Source organism: Ilyonectria robusta (assembly GCF_021365365.1).
Source record: "Ilyonectria robusta strain PMI_751 chromosome Unknown BGZ61scaffold_1, whole genome shotgun sequence".
Classification (NCBI taxonomy): domain Eukaryota; kingdom Fungi; phylum Ascomycota; class Sordariomycetes; order Hypocreales; family Nectriaceae; genus Ilyonectria; species Ilyonectria robusta.
In genome coordinates this window covers 710,497-732,300 of record NW_025764435.1, presented here as the reverse complement: position 1 = coordinate 732,300, position 21,804 = coordinate 710,497, and the positions used below count along the sequence as shown (strand labels likewise).

Here is a 21,804-nt window from a genome sequence, read left to right as displayed (position 1 = left end):
GACTGGCAGTGAGATGAGCCAAACACGAGGCGGTTGGTTTCTGAGGTGGCGTCGCCGTCACCTTGCTCGAAGATAGACCGATCCATTGACGGATCCAGTCCACGACCCATCATTAGATCCACGGTGCCACCGTCCGAAACGAAGCAGATCTTCCAAATGCCGTTCGTTCCATGCATGTAGTTTTGCTCTTCGCCACAGATGGGGACAAGGTTTGTTTAGTTCCTCGAGGGTCTTCCGCGCTGCAGCCGGCTCGTCGTCTGTGGCGGAGTGTAAGTTGCAGGTACCAGAACTTACCTTGGCACCATCCCCAACGACGATGCGCGGACTTACTACGTACCTAGGGATCGACGGTATCTCGCGGTACGTACCCGCAGCGCAGGTCAGCCCTGGAAACGGCGTTAAACTGGCAGGGCAAAACAGGGGTGCATCCACAACCAAGGACGAAGGTTGAGACATGTTTTCGCCACCGGCCTGGGGCTCGTGGGTTGGGTTGGGCTGTCGGATTCTGCAAGCACCGACGTTGCTCAAGAACACGAACCCTGGTCACTTCACGCCCTGAATTGCGCACCAAATTCTTGGCTTGATTGAACGCATGCACAGGTTGGCCATGTGCTTTGTTATTGTTGTCGTCGTTGTTGTTGTCGTTGCTGTTGTTGTCGGGATGGAATTACTGCTGTGTTCAGGTGAAGTCGGTTTGTGATTCACACACGCATCAGATATACTGCCCGTCTTCCCTGCGTAGGTACCACCGACAGTGGGAAAGAACCCCCCAGCCCCGGATGCCAACTACGACCAGGCAGGCGCGCAGAGACGCAACCAAGCCCCTGCCTTCTTGGCTTGCGGCACCTCCAGAGAGCCAAGAACTCTCCATTTCTTTCTTACCCACGCCATCCGCCATCCGCCATCCGCCTCGTCCAAGGCAGACTAGCAATTGCCATCTTCATCTTCCCCCGTCATCCGTTCCGTCCGGTCGGGACTACACCATCTTCTACGACAGCACGCAGCCGGTTCCCTCTCAGGCACCGGCCCTGCACGCGCCCGTCGCCACTGAGTGGTTCGAGACGATGGCTTGCCGCTCTTCTGAGCTGCAGCAGGCAGGGATCCGGTCAAGACAGGGAATAGCCGAGGGGGGAGAGTGGAGGTCCCAGAGATCTGATCGACAACACGACCAGCCCGCCACTACACGGCCGAAAGTCAATTCACCGGCCCGATGGACGATACCATGGCCCTGGTTGCACATCGACACTACCTACAGTCGTATGCCCGCAGGCAGCGTGGCGGTTCTCTAGCGGTCGGTCCAGGCCAGTCCATGACTTTTTTAGCCCAGGTCTGAATCTGGTCGGCCAACGTTTGTCACCGCAAGAGCCTCCATCAAACGCCATCCCTACAGTAGGCCCAGGGTCTTCGATTGTCGATCAACACCCTTACCCAGAGGCCGGCCGCTGCCTCTGTGGATCGGAAGCACAAGCCACCAAGACTAGATGACACAATCTTGAAGGCTCTCGTGTCCACACCTTGAGCTTCAAAACTTGGAGGAGACGTCCGGCCCATCCATCTCGTCGATCCCTTCCCGCTTCTCGATACCTCCCCACTCACCTGCCACTCACCCACCTAATTGTTCTAACTAAGGTGCCCGGGGACCAAGCCTCCCGTGGCACTAATGTCCGATTGGAGGGGCGATGTCCTTAGTCGGGGCTTGCTTGGGTTGTTCGTCAGGTCCCTCGGGCGACATTCCCAGTGCTAGTCAACAATGGGGTTTGGTTGCCTCCAACAGGCTTTCTGAAGCGGACTTTCCCTTGCATCACCCTCCTGCACCACCCCGATATCCATCGGAGGCAGTGATTTGTCCCGCAGCCCTCGGTATATCGCATTGCTGGGACCCATCGGCGTTGTCTGCATCGGCTCATCTCCTCCTTTCCTCATATCCCACCTCACCTCCCAAATCGCAGTCACCTCCCTCGGTTCCCGCTCCGAGTCCCTGTCGTACGACTGCTACATCTGGACTAAGTAGCGTAGTACAAAACCGTGTCATGGAGGAGACCCTTGGACCCTGGAAAAGACCCCTTGAGGCGCCGTTTGGCCAATCAAATCCTCCCAAGGGGCTGGGAGTCGACTCCGGCCCGGATGAAAAGCTCCGGGTCCCTTCTAACAAAAGTACTTAGTGACTCAACAACGTAGTCGGGTTGAATTGTCAATCCGGCCTGATGGAGCCATCCAACATACCGAAATAAACAACAGGGGCGAGGCACAAGATTGAAGCCAGTTCTGAGTGTGGGAAGCGAAAGAGCGTGACACAGCCGTGTCCCTGGAACCAGCCGATTGGGCACCACAATAGAGCAGCTATTCACCGCCGCCGTGATTGGCGCTGCTGCCACTCAAGCCAATGTCCTGTCAGCAAGGGTCTCAACAGCCCCGGCCGATCGTAGCCGTTTTGGGAACCTCTCGCCCGCTTGTTCCTCCATCCAACATCCCGCAATGACGACATGCCGACGTTGTTAATGGCCTTTCCATACTTGCCGCTGACGACAGGACCTCGGGGTTTGCTCAAGTCCTTGTTGTTGCCCACAACCCGAGCTCGAAGCAGGGGTTTCGTGGCTTGTGAGGGGATCGTCGCGTCATCAGCCAAGGCGCGCCGACGTGTAACGGTGTAAGCCGCAGCGGTCCTCCGACGTTGAAGGCCCGAACAACCCCAGCACACAATTGCCCAAGTTGAAACTCCTCGCTTGGAAACGCCACTTACCGTCGCCCAAGAGCCTCAGCCACTCAGTGGGTTGCTTGGTTGGATTCTTCGACACTCAATCATCCAGCAGGGAATTAATCTGCAGAAAACGTACGTGGCCAAGAACTTTGTGCCAGGCTACCTCCCACAATACTGCCTGCTTCCGTCATCCGCCCTGCCCAGCTTGTGTAGTCATCACGCATATCAAGAATCCCCATTTTAGACTTCATCTTCCACTGCCTTCAGCCACATGATCGCTCTCTCAATAGTGGCAAATTTCATATCCAATTTTAGTGATGCTAGGATGTTCTAGTCCGCTCACTGGCTAACTCTTAGACCAAGGAGCTTCGGGCTGTCCTCCCACACACCGAGCCGTGGCTGAGAATGAAGTTATCAAACTCTCCATGTGGCTTGGTCTATCGATCCAGGCGGTTTATTGATCTACAGATCCTGGGCTCAATAGGGAATGAGTCCAGTGGCCATTCCCGCCAGGACCGGCTTTACCGGTCACAAGCATTTCCCGGTCTTGGCTCAAAAACTCAATACCAAAGTGACAAGGGTCACAATTAGGTGTGCTGCGCATTCATGCGGGTCTCCAGATGAGTACGTTGATGGCGATTATCACGTTGTCTCCAATTAAAATGACAATCGGCAGTTAAGCAATCTCACATGTCAACTGTCTGCCTTGTTGCCACGATTTTGTTGCCACGATTTTGTTGCCACGATTTTGTTGCCATCGATCCCACCATCAAGTCTAAAGTGTCTACGCGTCCAGTGGCGGCCCCGGTAATGGGATTTTCAGGGTCCTATCCTCCCACAATGGGACACAACTAGCATCGCATTTCAGCTACGAGGTGGCAAATTCAACGAATCTGCCTTGCTTAAGGCTCCACTTATGTTCAGCTGTGAAGGGTTCAAAAATCTGTGATAGACTTCAAGCTCCGCCCAAGTCTACCCAAACCAACCCAATGGATCAAGTTCCCGATGACCTGCCTAGCTTCTCCTTTAACTCCAACCGGGTATGATATTCGTTATATGGTCACGTTTTTACCTGCATCTTAGAGAGGAGTGACTCAATGGAAGTTGGATTTGCCAAGTACATCGTTCGTAGGAAATATGGGGGCCAAATTTGAAAATTGTTAGATAGCAAGCATTGCCCATTGAGCTATATCGCCTTAATTTTAAAGCCATCGCTCGAAGGAGCTCTTTGTCCAGCCTAGACCGTCAGTCTAGTTTACTCTTACTCCCCGCCAGTCGACTCACGGCCGGCATCCTTCCGATCCACTCATCTGCTCCCCCTTCAACGGCGTCGACAAGCCACCTTGTCAAAGCAGCCCTCCTCTGCCAAGAACACCAGCCGTTATGTGCCATCCCCCCCACAAACGTCTCGCCGTCCGTTCTATCCTTCCGCCAACTAGATTCGTCGCAGCCCCCTGGTATTCTTGCAATTCTATACACGGTCCAACCAAGTCCCGTTGCCTCTGTCTCAAACACGTGTGCGATATTGAGGATGTTTTTGTAGGCCGTTGGGGCAATTACTCGTACGACAAGGACAAGGAGCCACCGAATCCATGAGGGCTTGTCCTGCGGCTCCCAGATTGACAGCGTTCCCATGGCGAGGATGCGGCTCACCGAGTGCTCTCTCATAAGAGGAAAGATGCTCTGCGAGTAAAACTCGGCAAACTGCCGCGGGTCTGACGCTCGCAAGGAGTTTGGACCGAGCATCGAGATGATGGCGCTGGCCTGGGCGATGGCTGGCGAGAGCTTCGGGAGATCGCTCATATCACCCTGGATGACCTGGACACAAGTGTCAACGCCACATCCACAATTAGAAGAGTATTTCCGCTAGTCTGGTTATACCTGAAGAAGTGGGTTGGACGACAGATCATCGGGGATCTTGGCCGGGTTCCTCGCGTAGGCGATAGTAGGGTATCCGCGATATAGTAGTTCCCGCAAGAGGCAGATCCCCGCAGGGCCAGTGCCCCCAAGTACAAGAATATGGGATCCGCCCATGATCAAGTCGCTAAAATTGACCTTGCAGATCAAGTATTGTTTGGGTCAGCACGTTTAAATCGGGGCTCTCCCTTTTATTCAAGTCTGGGTCAAAGTGACGTTACCTTTGATGAGTCTCTTGAACTCCGCAACTCCGCCCCGCCAGGCTTTACAGGCTCAGGACATCGGAATCAAACAGAGTCCGTGCTGACCAAACTGAAGATAATGACAATGATCTCCGCAAACGCCGTTAGAGATCGTATCATCAATGATGGGCGGAGGTTATTAGCCCCAAGGTGTCGCATGTTTCGGTAACCGTTTGTGGCTAAGCATGTGTGGCGATACCGCGCTTCTAGGTTCAACTACCGACTAGGTCGACACTGGATGTCTGCACAGTAAGTAAGGCCTCTGTATGCAGCTGTAAGTTCAGGGTGATTTCTGGCATTTTGCCTTAATAATCCCATGCATAAGCTACCTGTAATGGTGCCAGTCAAGGCCCAGCTAGTGCGAGACGGGCAGTCGACTCGGTCCCGAGAAATCAATGCCGAACACGGAGCCCACGGAATGAGACATTCTACACTTTTTTTTGTAAAATGACAGGTATTAATCAATGTTTACCGCTCTTGGATTCTTGTTCTAAGCCTGGCTATGGTCATATGGATAATGAATGTGTCACTATCGAATAACGGGCACCCCTTCTGAGTCTTTCCACAGAATGAATACCGCCAACTCGGCAGACGACTGTGAACTTTATGAGGGAACTTTCTACCCAACCGTTGAATTTTCCCTCTTGGTAGCTTTCTTCCCGTGCGCCAGGTCATACTAACCGGTGTGGAAACACAACGGTCTCTTGTGGGGGTCCCCCTTTGCCACAGAACCACCACCACTAACGCAAGCAGACCTCCATTCTACACGAGTGGGGAACTGCCACAAGCCACGATTCTTGCTCTGGTTCTGCATTCTGTCTCGGCTCCTTCCTTTTGATCCTGATTGGGCCGGACATTTTCCACCGTTGGTCATCATGGATCTTTCCTCCTGGTAGGCCCCAGGGCCCAGGGCCCAGATGCCGCTCTCTCATGGCCCGTTTCACGTTACATTCATGCAAATGCTTTGATTAGCAGCAAGGATCTTTCGTCATCGATTTAAAGCCGACTTTTGTCCTTAATCGTAGCCGGGGGCCTGGTCGAACATACCAAGGACACCCACCTCCAGTGAAGGTCTAGATCGATCCAAGCGACGCCCTGGCCTGGCTCTCATGCAGCTGCAGCCGCCTCGTAATTCAGGAGCATGAGCTCCGGTGGCGTCTTGTTAAGCGCCAATAACCATTAATTTGCGGGGTTTCGGTCGGCAGGGGCTGACAGACCACCTGACGTGAAGCGTCCTTGGAGGTTGCATATTCCGCCCAAACCTGCTGCAATCAGCGGCAAGGCGGCACGGTTAGATATGAATCCGGATAATCAATCTGGTTTAGGTCCCCTGTGGTGCGGTTTTGAATCCAAACGACGCCGTCTTGCGTTGCAGTGAGGAGGTATCAAACCTAAAGCCGGGGGGTGACATGTCGTGTAAGGAGGCTTCATCAGGTCGTCTAGCTCTGTTGCGCTTACCTGCTCGTCGTAAATTTTCCTTGGTTTCATAGAATTACTGCAGTTCCCATGCCGGTCGCAGTTTACATCCTGATTAATGCTTCCCGTGTGGCAGCCCAAGCTTCGAGTTAGCCCGCCTCGGTGAGATGACGTCTTAAGAAACGTGGCTGGTGGCGACGTTTTAAGCAGGGGCACCACTTCATGTCAAATCTACGGTCTTGAGTTGGTAAAGTCTCATGTACAGAGCACTTGCCATATGTGAAGAGCAGTGGCTGCGAGGGGTTGAACTACCTAGCCTGTTACACATCAGATTGTTCACCCTCCCTCAGTAAGCCTTGCAGTGTCAGTTGAGGTCTGACAGATCGATGCTACCATCTGATGCAAGTATTTTCTGCAGTTGTTTACGTTTACGGTTTCGTGCATCAATGACGACTAATTCAATGATATGATATTCATGTGGACAAGTGTCGTGTGGTGAACCATCTTTTGAAGAAGTCTGTCAACATCAATAGCTCGGGTCCCAGGACGTAATCGTCAGATAACCTATCGCCCATTGCATCCATATTAATGCCCATAGAACCTCGAGTAGTGTGGTATGCGGGGCTTTTGCCTCGTTGTTTCTGATGATCATGATTGTATCAACGTCATAGGCACAAGTTCCGGCTGATTCATCTAGAGACAACATAGCTTGCTAGGCTAGCTACCTCAACAATACCAACCCAGATCCAGGTCGCAATATGATAAGTATTTAAGAGATAGACAGCATTGTTGTGCGTTATTGACTCGGTGACGTGTTCTAGGGTAGGTCTATCACCAAGCATCCACCTCGCTCTAACCGCTTTGACTTCATGCGAATAAGTTATGAAGTTTATTACGCTGGAAACAATCTTATGCGAATTGAAATCCATAGAGGCCGGCTCGTCCTTAGCCCTCTTGGGAACGTCATGATCAATCGATGGGCGTCCTGCGTCTGGACCACACTTCAAAATGTTGAGGATATTTGGTGGATTCTGTCTTGAATCTCTCGCCTGGGATGGTTATCTATCCGAAGGGACAATGAGTGCCGGGTCCATTAATAGGCAAGCGGGCTTTTCGATTTATTACAACATGTGGGCGGATATGCACCTCAGGCGATGTCAGATATGTGGCCAGGGAGCCTTGCAAATTGGAAACGACACATTCATTCCTTGACGTCTAGCGAATTGCTGTTATACATTGATCCATACTCCATTACCAAGTCTAATCCTTCTTCAAGGACAGGTATGACTCCTCAATGCCATCTCTTGTGATGATGAGGATTTGAAGGCTGTCACCAACCTCGATGTGACGCTCCACAGCACCGTCAAACGCATCCTTGACTAGAGTCTCGACCTCTACTCGGGTGAGGGGACGGCGCTCTCGCTCCTTCAGCTCATGGCCCTCTCCGCTACCTGGGATATACTGGTTCTTAAAGTTGACCTGGTTGTCCAAGAAGGGCATGATGAGACTGCCCGCAGCACCGCCTGCTCGGCACTGCTCTCGCTCGTAGCTGCCCACGGGGTCGTAGGAATACACGGCACCCGTGCCCTCCTCATCCAGACCGCCGAGCATCGCATGCGAGTAGTAAGGGAAGAATCGCTTCTGGTAGAGGATCGTGGAAAGACGCTTGGCGCAGGCGTTGATGGTCATGGCCTTGCCGTGGCGGTAACGGTAGATCTTGCAGATGGTGTCGAGGTGGTCTCGGAGGGCCTCGCCGTCGGCAGCGAAGCCGCACACAGAGAGAACTATCGTGGCATCGTCCTGGGAGGCAGTGGTGCCACCGATCTTGAAGACCTTGGGGGACATTCGAGAGTTGATGCTGTATCCGCTGGTGTGGCGGGTGTCACCAGCCATGATGGTGAAGTCGGCGCCGGCGATGGCGAGGGTGGAGCCACCATTGTCGGTGTAGCTGTTCAGAGTCAGAAAAGAGTTGGACCGGTGGCCGAGGGGCCGCTTACGGGTTGAATCGATGCTCTCGCAGCTCGCCGTTGTTGGTCTTGGGGGCATCGGAGAACGAGTAGTTAGGCCCGTTCATCAAGGGATTCTGGCTGAACATGGCAGCCATCGTTGCGGATTCGGTGCGGCGGTCCGAAAGAGATCGGTTGGTGTAGGGTTTCGGTGATGCGAGGCGGGGAAGAGTCGGAATCGAGCGCTGATGTTGGTGGACGTGGGCGGATGTTGGTGATGGAGTCGGAGTTGCCTTGTCGCTGTGGCTAGAGCTGAGGTCGACGCACGCGTCAAGCTTGCAGCCTTGCCTGGGCTTAGCTGGGGTAGCTTCGGATGACTAAGCCCAAGACAGGGGTTCAGTCTGGATCAGGCAATCGTCATTTCGATGCCACCGCAACCAGGAGCGACACCTCCAGAAATGACATTGTTGACATCGCTCCTTGGGGGCTTCATCATTTGATTTCTTCTCTTTCTAGCGTAATCCATCGCGCAATCCGTCAAGATGGCTCGCGACATCCGCGCAAAGGCGCTGCAGAAGATTGCCTCGCTGTCTTCCACCACCTCGACGACGTCGTTTGATCGATCCGACCTCGACAGACTATGCAGGGCTTGTCATGTTGGGACGAAGGGCAAGGAGTTTACTAATGGTTATAATGCCAAATCTATGAGCTCTCTGGGACGAGTGCCAATGGTGCGCCGATTTCCGTCTTTACACGACCTGGGATGGAGGAGCTAACATCAGTAGTCCATTCGAGAATTCGAGGTCCTCCTCGCGTTGTGTAAGACCGCCCCGAAAATCAAATCCAGCCAAAGCGCGCAGAGGCTCTCCTATCAACTCTTCCCGTACATACTTGAAGCATATGTCCAAGTTTTCGATCCGTCGCCCTTCTTCCGCAAGATCGACCCGTCCCCGACCGAAGCCCTAGCCTTCCATGTGACCGCCGCGTTGCTGGCACTCGGCATCAACTACGACGAACTCCAAGAGAACGTGGCCGATAAACTATGGTCGTTTGTGAACTCATGCAAGCGAGCTACCGAGAGCATCCTCTCCCCGCAAGCTGGAGATCCCGACAACCCACACCTGGAGGATGCGATTCGAACCGCCACCATCACCGTGGCATTGGTGGGATTCTTGGATGCTGCAGCCGCGCAGGCTGATTTCTGGAGAGCTGGTGGTCGATTGGCTCTGATCCAGAAGATTAAGTCGCTTCTCTCAGAACCATTTATGATTGCCGTGGAAACCGCCCTCTCGACCATTCGAAACTCCCATAGCCAAGATCGCGAAGTCAAGGAGTGGAAGAGATATCTGCGCCACTATGCCTCTTCCGGGCGCCCTCTGGGGGCGATGCTTTTGCACCGGAGCTTCATGTGGCTGGTTGTTGCTAGCACTTCGTTGATGGTGGAGACTGGCGGCAAATTGCGAGAGTCTCACATTTTGGATATTCTCATGGCTAGGGGAAGCGATTTGCGTGGAAAATTCCTCCAGGGCCATGAAGCCGACTTTCAAACTGTCGAAGCCTACACTGCCTTCACGATTGGCGAGATCAACTACATTGATGCTGGAGTTGACTTCATCCGGATGGGCTCCCCCGATCAGCAGAGTCTGGCCTATTCCGTGAAGGCCGCGGCCTTGATTTCCTATTTGAACTGTTCGCTGTTGAACGAGGACGCGGCCGACGCGGATATCCTTATGAATTGGCTGCAGGAAACTCTGGACGATTCTGTCCAAATGGCAGATGAGACGCTGGCTTCCGTTACTTTGCGTTGCCTGGCCCTTATATGTCAGGCCTCTCCAAGTTTCTCTTCGGCCGTGAGCCGAATTGTTCCGCGATTCATTGTTCAAGGTGCGCCTCAGGGCGAGACAGTCAAGGTTGCGTCCAACAGTTTGGCGTATGTCCTGAAAATGCTCTCGCAAGATGCTGTGATCAGCACCTTGTATACCTTGGGCAATGTTCTCAGTCCCGGAACCGAGCAGGCCTTTGCCAATGGTCAGACTAATGGTGCCGTTGGCGAAAATGGACTTGCTTCGATCTATGCCAACCGTCAGTCTATGGGAAGCTCCATTTCTCTTCAGATGTACGGCGAAGAAGAGACTGCGCTCGTCTCAGGAAACGTTGTGCAGGTTATTTGTGGCGTTGCCGCAGCCTGCAACGACGAGAAAATCACGGCTCTCGCTCAGTCGATGCTGCAACAAAAACTTGAGAAGGTCAACACAGGCGTCGATGCTCGCATCATCAGCGGTGCCGCAGCCCTGGCCCTCGAGGGTGGACAGCTGGAGTTCCGCTCGTTGCTCAAGATGTTCACCAGGCTTTGCCATACTGGAGTCGTTGAGAACCAAATGTTTCTGCTGGAAGCCGTGAGTAAAGACCTCACTACTTATCGTGAAGACACTAACATTTACAGGTGCGCAATGCACGTACTCATATCTCTTCAAACCTTCGGCGTGACTCGCCGCTTTTCGAAATTTTCTTACAGCACTTGCTCGACAGTATTGTTGGGCTAGGTGACGCCCATTCGTCCAACCACACAAAGGAATCAGATGTCCAGATGGCTGCGAAGGAGATTGCAGAACTCCTGCACCCTCTTGCTGTATTCATGTCGAGCAACGATTTTGCGGCTGAGCCAATTGCCGATGATGAGACCTATGCCCTTCTCCGAGATGCTTGGTTCAACATTGTCGTCCACGGCTTTACTACCAACACCGATCGTGGTAGGCAGTATCTCAACGAACTCCGGATGATCTCGATCCACTCTCCCCCCTTGGTGGCAGAGCAGCGAGGCGAACAGGTTGAAAGTGACATTGAACTCAACACTGTCTTGCGACGCGGATTCAGCAACGATCGAGAGTCATCACAGAGAAAGCTTCTTAGTGACCTTATTCCATCGAAGGCTGCCGAGATTAAGGGCCTGAGCTACCGGAAAGTCGTCTTCCTCCAAGCTGCGTATCTCATGGAGAGCCTTCGAGCGGACTCTGGTGACTGCACCAAAGTTTTATCATACTTTTTGGAACCCAGCATGCAAAAGGGTGAGGTTAGCAGCACGATGGAGGGTATCGCGTCCGCGGCTGTCGAGAAGTACGTCAAAAAGACTCAGGGAATGGTGGACCCGGGCTTTTCTGCTCAGTACGCCGCCTCCCAACTTGCAGCTATCTTCTGCAGCTGCTGTCACCGTATCGAGAGAGTACAGCAAGCCGCATTTGTCTGTGCGGACCGTATCCTACGTGACGTGCCGTCAGCGCTCTGTCATCGGTCATCCCTTTTCGCTCTGCTGGAGCTCCTTTCCCTCATGTGGTCGAGTTGCTTGGAAGCCGAAACAGACCATTATGACCCTCAATCCATCTTCACCTCAGATCTAGGGGGAGTCACGGTCCAGCTCTCCGATGACTACGATTTCCGAAGATGGACAGTTGACATCCTTCACCGTAAGGCCAAGGGATGGGTGAACGCCGCAATCAACCTGGCCCCTTTGGACATCAAGGGTCTTCTGCAAACCTACTTGTCCGAATTCGACGATGAGGGGGCTTATGGCCACCTTTCTCTGGGAAGATCCTTTGCGATGGAGCTCGGCTCGGTAATCCCCTCCACAGACAATCGACTGCAATCCATGGACAAGATTGGCAACTCGAGCGTCAACACTGCATCTGATTTTGTGGCGCAGTATACGACTCGACAGGAGTACCGATATGGAGAGACGCTGCCAGACCGCGGTACTGAGTTGATTAGCTTCATGAACCACAACCGCCGCATGTCTTTTGTGCAGTCATCTGTCAAAGAGAGCGCCAACGCAACCACCGCCTTGGCTCACGTTGAAGCGAGAATCTTGAGCAAGAAGAATACATCCATCACCGAAGTACGAGATATCTTACGAAGGGCTGCCGCTCTTCTTTGCCGTACCGAGAGAGATGATTCTGCCGTTGCTCATTATCTCGTCAGCATCCCGTTCGCCCTCTTCACGAAGCAATCTATTAAGCTTGGAGTTTCGTTGTGGCTGGGCGTAATCAACGAGAACCCTAGGCTAGAGTCAAAGCTCCTGAATGAGATTGTTCAGCAGTGGGAGTTTACCCTTGCCAGGAAGGTTGGACTGTTCAGTCCAGCCCTTTCGCACGTGGATCCCTTCTTCCTGAAGGAAGAGTTCGCACCCAGTGAACTGGAAGCCCTGGCGAAGAAGAAGCAGGTCGTTCATGACATCCTGTCTCCCCATACTCGACTGCTCCAGTTTTTTGCCAGTCATTTCAATGCTACCCGCCACGGAAGCCCAGACACCCAAAAGGTGTTCTTGCGAATGTTGGACCTCACACTAGACGCTGTCAAGCAATCTGCGTCCCACCCCATGGCAAGAGAGATTCGATTCCAGATTGTCTTGTTTGGCCTGCGAGTTCTGCGAGCTAGCACCACGCTCAAGCCTACTGCCCAGTGGAGACTCAAGGAGAAGCTCCTGTCAGCTGGTCTTAGCTGGTTCAAATATTCACCGAGATGGTCGTTCGGAAGCAACCTCTTGCAAATCAAGACAGAAATCCGACTTATCTCGGACGTCATCACTGCCTTGCAACATGTTTCTCTCATGGGATCGCAGCCAGCCGGCAACACCAAGTCGCTGCAATCCAAGGAACAGCTGCTTGAGCTTTTGCTGAAGAATGAACAGTCACGATTGGTTGTGTGGGTAAACCCGCTCAATGTTCCTGCTGTCCAGTTGCCAGCTCAGGCAGCTTCAAAGGCTACCACAGAGGCTGCTCTCCTACCCCTGGTACGAACTGCTTGGTGGCAGGACCCTGCCATTGCAATTGAACTTGCAACCAGATTCCCATACCCCCGTCTCCAGCGCGATGTCAGGTTCCTGCTCCTGACGATGCCGGAGAAGGCTGTTTCTGAGCCAGAGGCCATTCCCCTGATCTTTGGCGGATACCTTCCAGAGGACGTCAACCTGCAGCAGCTCAAGGTATGTTTTAACTCATCTATCCAAGACATCCACTAGATCTAACTTGTATAGTACTTGTTGTTTTGGCAACCTGTGAATCCTATCACGGCAGTCACCATGTTCTTGCCAGCCTATCAGGACCATCCCTTCATCATCCAATATGCCATGCGTGCTTTGGAGAGCCACTCAGCCGATATCACATTCTTCTATGTTCCCCAAATTGTGCAGAGTCTCCGTTATGATGCTCTTGGATACGTGCAACGGTATATCCTCGAGACGGCACAGTTCTCCCAGCTCTTCGCCCACCAGATTATCTGGAACATGAAGGCAAATTCGTACAAGGACGATGATGCGCAGATACCCGACGAGATCAAGCCAAGCCTGGATGTTGTCATGGCCAAGATGGTTAACGGCTTCGTGCCTGAAGACCGTGACTTTTACGAGCGAGAGTTTTCCTTTTTTGACGAGGTCACTGATATTTCCGGCAAGCTGAAACCATACATCAAGCGGTCCAAGCCAGAGAAGAAGCAGAAAATTGAGGAGGAGCTGCGCAAGATCAAGGTCGAGGTTGGTGTCTACCTCCCCAGTAACCCTGACGGTGTTGTCATTGGCATCGACCGGAAGTCCGGAAAGCCTCTTCAGAGTCACGCCAAGGCCCCTTACATGGCAACATTCCGTATCAAGAAGAACAAGGGTGGTGCTCAGGAAGATGACGACATGTTGGAGGGGACCAACGGGACAACTAACGGTACGACCAACGGGCACTCCCAGAACCACCAGGAGGGCACCAGCGTTGAGGTTTGGCAGTCTGCCATCTTCAAGGTTGGTGATGACTGTCGACAGGATGTTCTGGCGTTGCAGATGATTGCCGCGTTCCGAGGCATTTTCCACGACGTTGGACTCGATGTCTACGTCTTCCCTTACCGAGTCACCGCCACGGCTCCCGGCTGTGGTGTCATTGACGTGTTGCCCAACTCAATCTCTCGAGACATGCTGGGTCGCGAGGCCGTCAACGGACTCTACGACTACTTCATCTCCAAGTACGGCAACGAGGACTCGCTCCGGTTCCAGCGCGCCCGCAGCAACTTTGTCAAGTCGATGGCGGCGTACTCGGTCATCTCCTTCCTCCTGCAGTTCAAGGACCGACATAACGGCAACATCATGATCGACGACGCGGGCCACATCCTGCACATCGACTTTGGCTTCTGCTTCGACATTGCCCCTGGTGGCATCAAGTTCGAGCGCGCCCCCTTCAAGCTCACGTCGGAGATGCTCGCCGTCATGGGTGGCTCCACTGACCACCAGAGCTTCAAGTGCTTCGAGGAGCTCTGCGTCAAGGCCTTCCTAGCCAGTCGCCAGTACTGCGAAAAGCTCAGCCAGATCGTCTGGCTCATGATGGACAGCGGCCTGCCCTGCTTCAAGCCCGAGAGTGTCAAGCATTTCCGCGAGCGCTTCGTCCTCGACCGCAGCGAGCGCGAGGCGGCCGACTTCATGAAGGGTCTCATCAAGACCAGTTACTCGAGCTACAGCACTGGCATATACGACCAGTTCCAGCTTCTGACAAACGGCATTCCCTATTAAAATGGCAAAGATTGTGCTGCTTTTTGACTGCCTATTCTGTTCATTTTGTTTTAATCATCCAAGTGTTCCCGCACCCGGGCCCTGTTCTACATAGCAGAGTAATTATTTGTCTTTTCTATTGGTACACAAGTTTCTTTTTAGTATTTATATAGTACAATCAGACCTCCCTACCAGTGTCCCATCCATCCACCGTAATAACTCTTCTTAGCGCCCCCGCGTTCCCAAAAAAAGGTGTTGAGCACTCAACAGTGAGAGATTTAGGTGCCACTCACGGCTGGTCCCGATGATTTCTTGTTCCCTTATTTCGCAGCGGACTGTTTTAGCATGTGGGTCGGAGCGTTGTAGCTCGTGTAATCCACATGGACAAAGGCACGGTCGACAATTGGCACAGACTCGAGGAAGTACGTGAGCACCTCGCTGAGGTCGTGGCTGTCCTTGAGAGGCGTGGCGGCGGAGAGGACAATGTCGACCTCGACGAAGAGCTTGTCGCCGGCGTGGTAGGCACGGAGGTTCTGGATCTGGCGGATGGCGGTTGCGAAGCGCATGGTCAGGTACAGGAGCAGATTTCGCTCATCCGGCTGAGCCGAGAAGCCGGACAGGTTGCGGACGTGATGGGCCGAGGTGTGGCTCCAGTTGAAGATGACGACCAGGGACAGGAACAAGCCACCAAAGGCGTCGAGCCACCAGATACGTCCGTAGAAGCCCACTGTCGATGAGAAGAAAACTTCGGTTAGCAGGGGCCACGGGTGGGCGGGTGCGGAATTGGAACTGGAGATTGGGCATGCGTCCGATCTCGCATACGAGGGCTATTACTTACAGATGGGGAATAGAATGGAGCCAGCGTTGAAGATTACATCCGTCTTGGCGTCTTCGGCCCTGAGCGAAGTTATTAGAGACTGCACCCCGCAAAGTGGAGATTGGACATGGGGCAGAGGCGCTTACAATGCTTGGACACTTGAGTTCTTGACGAGGCGGCACCAGACCCAGCAACCGCCCTTGATGATGATGGTGGTGACCATGATGACGATGGCGGGAGCGCCGAGCTCTAGGATGGCATGCTCGGGGCTCATAAGGCGCTGGATACACTCAAGACCGACTTGACAGAACGAGGTTATCATGATGATGGAGAAGACGAGAACGCCAAGGGGCTCGAGCCTGCGGGGTGTTGTGTTAGTCTACGAGACGTGCTGATGCGCCAGCCGCAATTAGGGGTCCTTGTAGGAGACCTCGGGGCGGCGAAGACCAGCTGGCAGTCGTAACTGCAGCTGATATGGGTTGTTTGGACTGGGGAAAACTCACTTGCGACGACCGACGGGGTAGCTATGCTGGTCCTGCTGACTGGCGGAGATGAGGCGAGTGGTGACCCAGACAATGACAGTGCTCAGGAAATCGAGGACGGCATCGACCAAACTGGCGAGCACGGACATGGAGGGCACAGACATGATGACGGCGAGCTTTCCGGCAAGGAGGATGCCGTTGGCAATGAAGTTGACCCAGATGGCGAGAGTCACGACGGGGTCGTCGTGGTCAACCTCGGCGTCCTCGAGCCACGGGAGGTGGGGCCGAGGGCCGAAGCCGTCCTCGTGGGCCGGCGGGTGGTCGGGAAGCATCTCGTCGTCCTCATCCTCGTCGTCCTGGCGCTGGAGCAGCGGCAGGCTCTCCGAGGAGCGGAATATGTCCTTCGGGGTGCGTGTAAGCGGCAGCGGCTTGGTCGCCGAGCTGGGCCGGATGGTGCCGTACGACTCGGGCGTAAAGTTGCTGTTCTGAGGGGGCGAGTCGGGCGACGACGACTCCTCGTTGATGGTATCGGGGACGTTGACGGGGCGGAAGGCGGAGGCTTCAATGTCCGTCTGGTACTCGTTGAGCAGATCGTGGGGAATGGCCGAGTCCAGCAGGGCGTCGATGTACATGTACTGCTGGACAAGGTCGTTGAGTCGCTCGTAGTATTCGCGCCTGGCCAGGTTCATTCAGCCTCGAGTTTCAATTGAGGGTCCGATGACGGGGGGGGACCTACAGGGGTTTGGACATGACATCGAGCTGGTCCTGGCGCGTCCAATACTGCTCCCAGCGGTATCGCGGGTTGCTGCGGCCGATGAGCTTCAAGCTGCGGTGTTGCGGGCCGTTCAAGAGCGCGGTGAGACGGCGCTCATCAGCAAGCAGGCGTCCGAGTTCGTCATTGTCCAGTGACGAGCGGACGCCGCGCAGGGACTCCTCGTCGTCCGGGCCGGTCCAGAACGGCGTCTTGGAGTGCGAGTTGTGGGAGCCCGTGATGCTCGGGATGCTCTGGGCGGAGCGGCTCCGGATCAGCGACTGGAGAGCGCCGCTCCGGGTGCCGAGCGGGTTGGGTTCGTCCTGAGCCAGCAGAGACGGGCGGCGTATGGAGCGGCCGGGCGTGGGGGGCGCGGGTGGGGAGCTCATGGCGTCGGCTGCGGCAACGGCGATGGCGGTGGTGAAGGGAGCGGAAGGTTGATGAATCACGGCGGATGGTGGTTGACGAGAGGAAGAAGGAGACGCAAAGGGGCCAAGATGAAGAAAAGAGCGAGAATGAGGCCAAGGCGCGCGCGGGACGAGTGGGGGCCGCGATGGAGAGCTGCACACCCTGGGAGGTGGTGATGCTAGTCAGGTAGGGCGCGAGCGGCGGTTGAAGCTGGAGAAAAATAGGGTCGCGGCGACGTCTCGAGGCAATGCGGTCGGTTCAGAGCAGGCAGAGGGAGCGATTGAGCAGGCCAAATACCACGAGGAGAAGGATGAGAGATTGATTGATTGATTGATTAGATGAATCGCTTCGAGCTCCCGGTAGCTTCGCCCACCATCGCCCACAAAACTTCCCAGGCTGCGCAGCCTTGACCGGCCGGCGAGCGGGCTAATCGCCGCCACACCCTGGGCATGCTCAGATGGTGTTGCTTCGCCCGCTCCAAACGGGCTCGAAGGGGCATAGAGGTATGGGGCCATTGCTGGGTTGCTGGGATGTCCCGCGGCAAGATTCAGATTCAGTCCCGCCAGCGAGCGTCTCTTTCAACGTAACCGTGGTTCGGGGGGCAAGGCGGCCATGGCGGCGACGTCGCTTCGCCGCGGGAGAGAGAGGCGCCGGCGGGATGTTGATCAAGGCAAGTCCTCGGCCGTCGTTTGGTGTTGCGCAAATCCGACACGTCACAGATTCAGTCTCCCAGATCAAGCTCGCAGGATGCTTGCCGACCAGATTGACTACAGGCCTGATCCGACGCCGGGCCCCAGTTGGCCAAGACCTCTAGTAGGGGAAAACCACAATATCGCTCGATGGGTCCCCTGGTCCTATTACGAAAAGCTTCTTCAGCAGCAAGTTGCTCCATTCGCCAACTGCTGCAACGGGCCACTTAAGCTTACTGCCGTAGTGCCTCAAAATGGCCATCTCCGTTCGCCTCGTCTCCGTTCCTGGCTGACGAGACTCACCTGGGCAACACCTCCGTGTTAGCCAAGTTCCAATGGTGCTGAACAGTGACAGAGCATCCATCGAGGAGTAAAAGAATAAAATAAAATAAATACGGGCACCACCCACCGAGCGAGTGGACGGCGCCACATGTGTGCCAAGCCCATCCAACAAAGGCATGCCCATCCCCAGCAACCAATTGTTCCAGCGTCAGAGCGGCCAGTCGCGGACGTTTTGGCCGTCCGTGTTTTGCTCCATCATGGTTCATAGGGTATCATTGCCCCGTTCTTGGCTCTCGCTCTTGCATCAGCCGTGCAGATGGTGAGGAGAACGGGACCATGGACTTTGCACATTCGGGATCGGCGTCGGCGCTGGCGTTGGCGGAGGTGGCTTTGAGCTTCATAGTGTGCATTGCATCTGCTGCTGACTGGTTGCCCCGACGTTCCAGACCGAGTCCTCGGCGATCTAAAGCCCGTTAATCGTGAGCATCGTCATCATCATCATCGCCCCGTCAGTCACACACACTCTCAGCTGCGTCTGCTTTTTGCATGTGGACGTTGTGAGGACGTTGTGTGAGTGGCTCGGGGACCCAACTGCAGATGGAATTCACAGTCGCAGCGACACGCATTTCCACTCAACCTCACACATTCTCATACCTTCTCCCGCTTAGCTCCACCCACTTTGGAGTCGACAACAGCCAACCATGCTTCGGGCCTCAGCAAGCGAGTGAGACGGGGACGGTGCCGAGCACCGTGCAGCGAGACATTGCCCGTGAGGCAACAGCCGACAGCCGCCGTTCACGGCCCTAGTCAATAGTCGATCCTTCAATCCACGGAGAGAGTTGACGAATTGACCAGATGGCGATGGTCTGGTTGGCTGGTTTCAGGAACCTACGTTGACCGACTTCTTGATGGTTTACGGCGGCTGAACTTGATCTGCCCCAGCCGGCTCCCGTCCCGGGACACCCAGGTACGGGACACCCAGGCACGGCAAACCGCGAAGCCATGTATAGTGCGTGGGTGGCTTTCTGCTTGCAGGCGCCCTGGGTGCGGAATGCGACAACGATTTGCTATTATCGCATTCTCTCCAGCGCCTCTTCAACACGCTTTCGCTTACACCTGTGCGGTACATATTTCGATTGGTATTGTGTCTTGCAGTCCGGGTCCGGGTTGATCCACAAGGGGCCGCGCAATCAATTGTTGACAGGTCTCCGACTGGTGTTTCGCCCTCACGGCACCTCGAGCTCGAGATGGCCGACCGCCAGAGCAATGGCCCGTTGTTGACGACAGACACGCGTTGCAAGCGCAAGCATCCACAGTTCAGCCCACAGTTGCAAGCCCACAGGCTGCAAGCCCACAACCAAGTTGCAAGCGCTCTCAACAAGGTGCCGGGAGGGGCCTCGCTAGCTGGACCCATCTGGGTGTCAGAGCCGCCATCCATCGCCACTTGAACGGGGGTGGGAGGATCAAGATTGCCGCTAATAACGAGCATGGTTGGAGGGGCACGTCAATCATCACCCACTATCATATCACCCACCATTCTCATCCTCGCGGGGGGCCCTGAACTGGTTGACTGGGCACGACTGGGCACGCCTGCGCGAGGACACCATGGGCTCCACGGTTTGCCCGCCTATTGACGTGTGTTGCAAGGTCGCCTCCCAGTCCATCCCAGTCCGTCCCAGCCCCATCCCAGTCTAACCCCAGTGTTCCGCATAGCACACAGAGCAACCAGCCCCTGGCGGTGGAGAAGTGACATGCGAAATGGGGCAGGGGAAAGAGGGGAGAGCACCGAATAAAAGAGGGGAGCAGAAAAAAAAAGCTTTCTCGTCGGTGTTGATCGGCTGATGGGCCTGCTGCGCCTGTCGGTCCTTCAATGGGATGTCCCTCCTGGCTGGTTTGCGGGTGGACGATACGGAGGGCTCTTTCAAAAGTCTTGTCCAAGCGCTAGTAACATCATATCCATTTATCCCTGTCGGTTACCTGAGATACATGAAGCTGTCACAGTCTCGTTAAACGGCCGCTGTAACTTCAGGAGTAGTACGCTGCTGATCAGGATATAGCGGTTGCTGTGTGCTGTAGCCTGCTATCCTTTAGGGCCTATAGAAATCAGGAAGTACTTAGTGTACTTATTATCTAACCTAATGATTAGGACTTACTTCTTATGGACAAGACCTTTGAAAGGGCCCTCCGTTGTGGACGATAGAATTGGGGGTGGTTTGGGTTTGGGTTTTCGGGTTACGTGAGACGGCTGTTGCTTGAGGATTCTCCACCCTTGGCTGCGGAGCTACCGCGCTGCTAGGACCTGCGGACTTCAAAAAATAGATACGGTGCTACCGCCATGCCCCCAATGCCCGTAGTAATAATCATGCGGCGTTTGGATTCGCAAGGATACAAGGTCCTTGGGCGCAGCACGTACGTGGTGTTCGAGAGCCATTCAGCCACCGATGGAATATGCGTGGCATGAGTGGCATGAGTGGCATGAGTTTTCGTCTTCTGAGATGTTGTCTCTTCTAGACGGAACATGACGGCGTAATGGTTGTATCCAAGGCCCACGTTGTAGAATAATCCATCCTTAGACGACGGCAGAGCAGAGGGGGAGTGTTGCATTTGATCGAGGCACATATTTTAGCGTGAGACTCTTGCTTTCGGCTGTAGTAGTCGTGACTTTGTCTTTGCGTAATTGCCTGCGGACTTGAAGAACACGGTACAAGCCACTGCCCTCGTCTCAGCAGGTCAGCGCCAGCCATGACAGCCATGCATATCGGCGACCATACGAATACACTCAGCTACTCGGCCGTGCAGTGCTCCAGCCCTGTGAGATGACGGGAAAGCAACCTGCTGTGCCACAACGCACGGGAGGCTTGAGGCGGGTTGGCTTCGCGATGCTCGTCGGTATTTGCTTGGGCGTAGCTGAGGCCAGCTGAGGAGGGATGCCCTTTCTTGGCGGCTTATTCTGGGCGGTTCCGAGGCGGCGAAGCGCAGCAAAGCCGGCCAGGCGAGACAAACAAAGCTTTTCTCGACCGCAATCCACACAATGACACTGACATGACACTGACACTGATACACGCGCTATTGCACGGCTGTCTTGGAGCTCTGATGGAGCCTGTGGAGCAAAAGGAGACGGCGACGGAGAAGGGATGAAGTGGACTACGGACGTCCAGCCAGCAGGAATCGGCCCCTGGCTGGTGCATTGGCCAAGCTTCGATGGCGATGGACTAAAAATGCCCATCGCCCCCAAAATGCGCATCCCCGTCTCCATCGGTTGGTTGGGTCTAAAACCGCCGAGGCCGGCCCACTGTGGCAGAAAATAAAAAAAGGGGACCCAGGTCTCTGATGAATGATTTTCATCTGAATACGTGACGGGGCAGGGAACATGTTGTGCCTGCGAGGACGAGGAGGGGCGGGTGTGTATCGTATTGGGCTGCCAGTCGAGTGAATCCGGTCGGTCAATCGCCATTCGCGGCGTCGCGTAGGACCTGTTCCGAGGGTTTGGGGGACCGGAACTGGCCTACTGACTAGGTTTCCCCCCCTGGGGCGGACAACTTATCATGACGCCGCCGTGATCGTCCAGTTCCTGTAGATCGTGATGGGTCACCGACGTCAGCGGTGCAGTTGGACGGCAGGCCACCGGTGGCATGGGCCATG

The 21,804-nt window shown here is 54.7% G+C and overlaps 5 protein-coding genes across 5 annotated transcripts; 2 read left to right on the top strand and 3 right to left on the bottom strand.

The window, feature by feature from the left end:
• Positions 1 to 510: 510 nt before the first annotated feature.
• BGZ61DRAFT_437243 (uncharacterized protein) lies at positions 511 to 1,856 on the top strand. The gene has a single exon (XM_046244088.1). It carries the CDS (start codon positions 780 to 782, stop codon positions 1,287 to 1,289), a length of 510 nt encoding a protein of 169 aa, XP_046111685.1. The 5' UTR covers positions 511 to 779; the 3' UTR covers positions 1,290 to 1,856.
• Positions 1,857 to 3,943: 2,087 nt separating this feature from the next.
• On the bottom strand, positions 3,944 to 4,732 carry BGZ61DRAFT_488514 (uncharacterized protein; the record flags this gene model as incomplete). Its single annotated transcript, XM_046250119.1, has 2 exons — positions 3,944 to 4,516; positions 4,580 to 4,732. 2 exons carry the CDS (start codon positions 4,730 to 4,732, stop codon positions 3,944 to 3,946), a joined length of 726 nt encoding a protein of 241 aa, XP_046111684.1.
• Positions 4,733 to 7,455: 2,723 nt separating this feature from the next.
• BGZ61DRAFT_437237 (nucleophile aminohydrolase) lies at positions 7,456 to 8,529 on the bottom strand. Its single transcript, XM_046244087.1, has 2 exons — positions 8,271 to 8,529; positions 7,456 to 8,221 (listed from the first exon to the last, which is right to left on the bottom strand). Exons 1-2 carry the CDS (start codon positions 8,375 to 8,377, stop codon positions 7,534 to 7,536), a joined length of 795 nt encoding a protein of 264 aa, XP_046111683.1. The 5' UTR covers positions 8,378 to 8,529; the 3' UTR covers positions 7,456 to 7,533.
• A 137-nt stretch (positions 8,530 to 8,666) lies between these two features.
• On the top strand, positions 8,667 to 14,904 carry BGZ61DRAFT_4819 (uncharacterized protein). The gene is made up of 4 exons (XM_046249347.1): positions 8,667 to 8,950; positions 9,005 to 10,615; positions 10,663 to 13,194; positions 13,246 to 14,904. Exons 1-4 carry the CDS (start codon positions 8,762 to 8,764, stop codon positions 14,752 to 14,754), a joined length of 5,841 nt encoding a protein of 1,946 aa, XP_046111682.1. The 5' UTR covers positions 8,667 to 8,761; the 3' UTR covers positions 14,755 to 14,904.
• A 149-nt stretch (positions 14,905 to 15,053) lies between these two features.
• BGZ61DRAFT_525110 (uncharacterized protein) lies at positions 15,054 to 17,172 on the bottom strand (the record flags this gene model as incomplete). The annotated part of the gene is made up of 5 exons (XM_046252706.1): positions 15,054 to 15,460; positions 15,572 to 15,630; positions 15,697 to 15,909; positions 16,054 to 16,707; positions 16,769 to 17,172. The coding sequence occupies 5 exons, from the start codon at positions 17,170 to 17,172 to the stop codon at positions 15,054 to 15,056; spliced, it is 1,737 nt and encodes a 578-aa protein (XP_046111681.1).
• Positions 17,173 to 21,804: the final 4,632 nt, after the last annotated feature.

What these genes read in the sequence shown, in the direction of transcription:
- BGZ61DRAFT_4819 (XM_046249347.1), top strand. Translation starts at nt 8,762, where the DNA reads ATGGCTCGCGACATCCGCGCAAAGGCGCTGCAGAAGATTGCCTCGCTG. An exon ending in CTCTGGGACGAGTGCCAATG is followed by an intron (nt 8,951 to 9,004) that starts GTGCGCCGATTT and finishes TAACATCAGTAG; the next exon opens with TCCATTCGAGAATTCGAGGT. An exon ending in TCAACCTGCAGCAGCTCAAG is followed by an intron (nt 13,195 to 13,245) that starts GTATGTTTTAAC and finishes TAACTTGTATAG; the next exon opens with TACTTGTTGTTTTGGCAACC.
- BGZ61DRAFT_437237 (XM_046244087.1), bottom strand. Translation starts at nt 8,377, where the DNA reads ATGGCTGCCATGTTCAGCCAGAATCCCTTGATGAACGGGCCTAACTAC. An exon ending in CGAGAGCATCGATTCAACCC is followed by an intron (nt 8,222 to 8,270) that starts GTAAGCGGCCCC and finishes GACTCTGAACAG; the next exon opens with CTACACCGACAATGGTGGCT.
- BGZ61DRAFT_437243 (XM_046244088.1), top strand. Translation starts at nt 780, where the DNA reads ATGCCAACTACGACCAGGCAGGCGCGCAGAGACGCAACCAAGCCCCTG.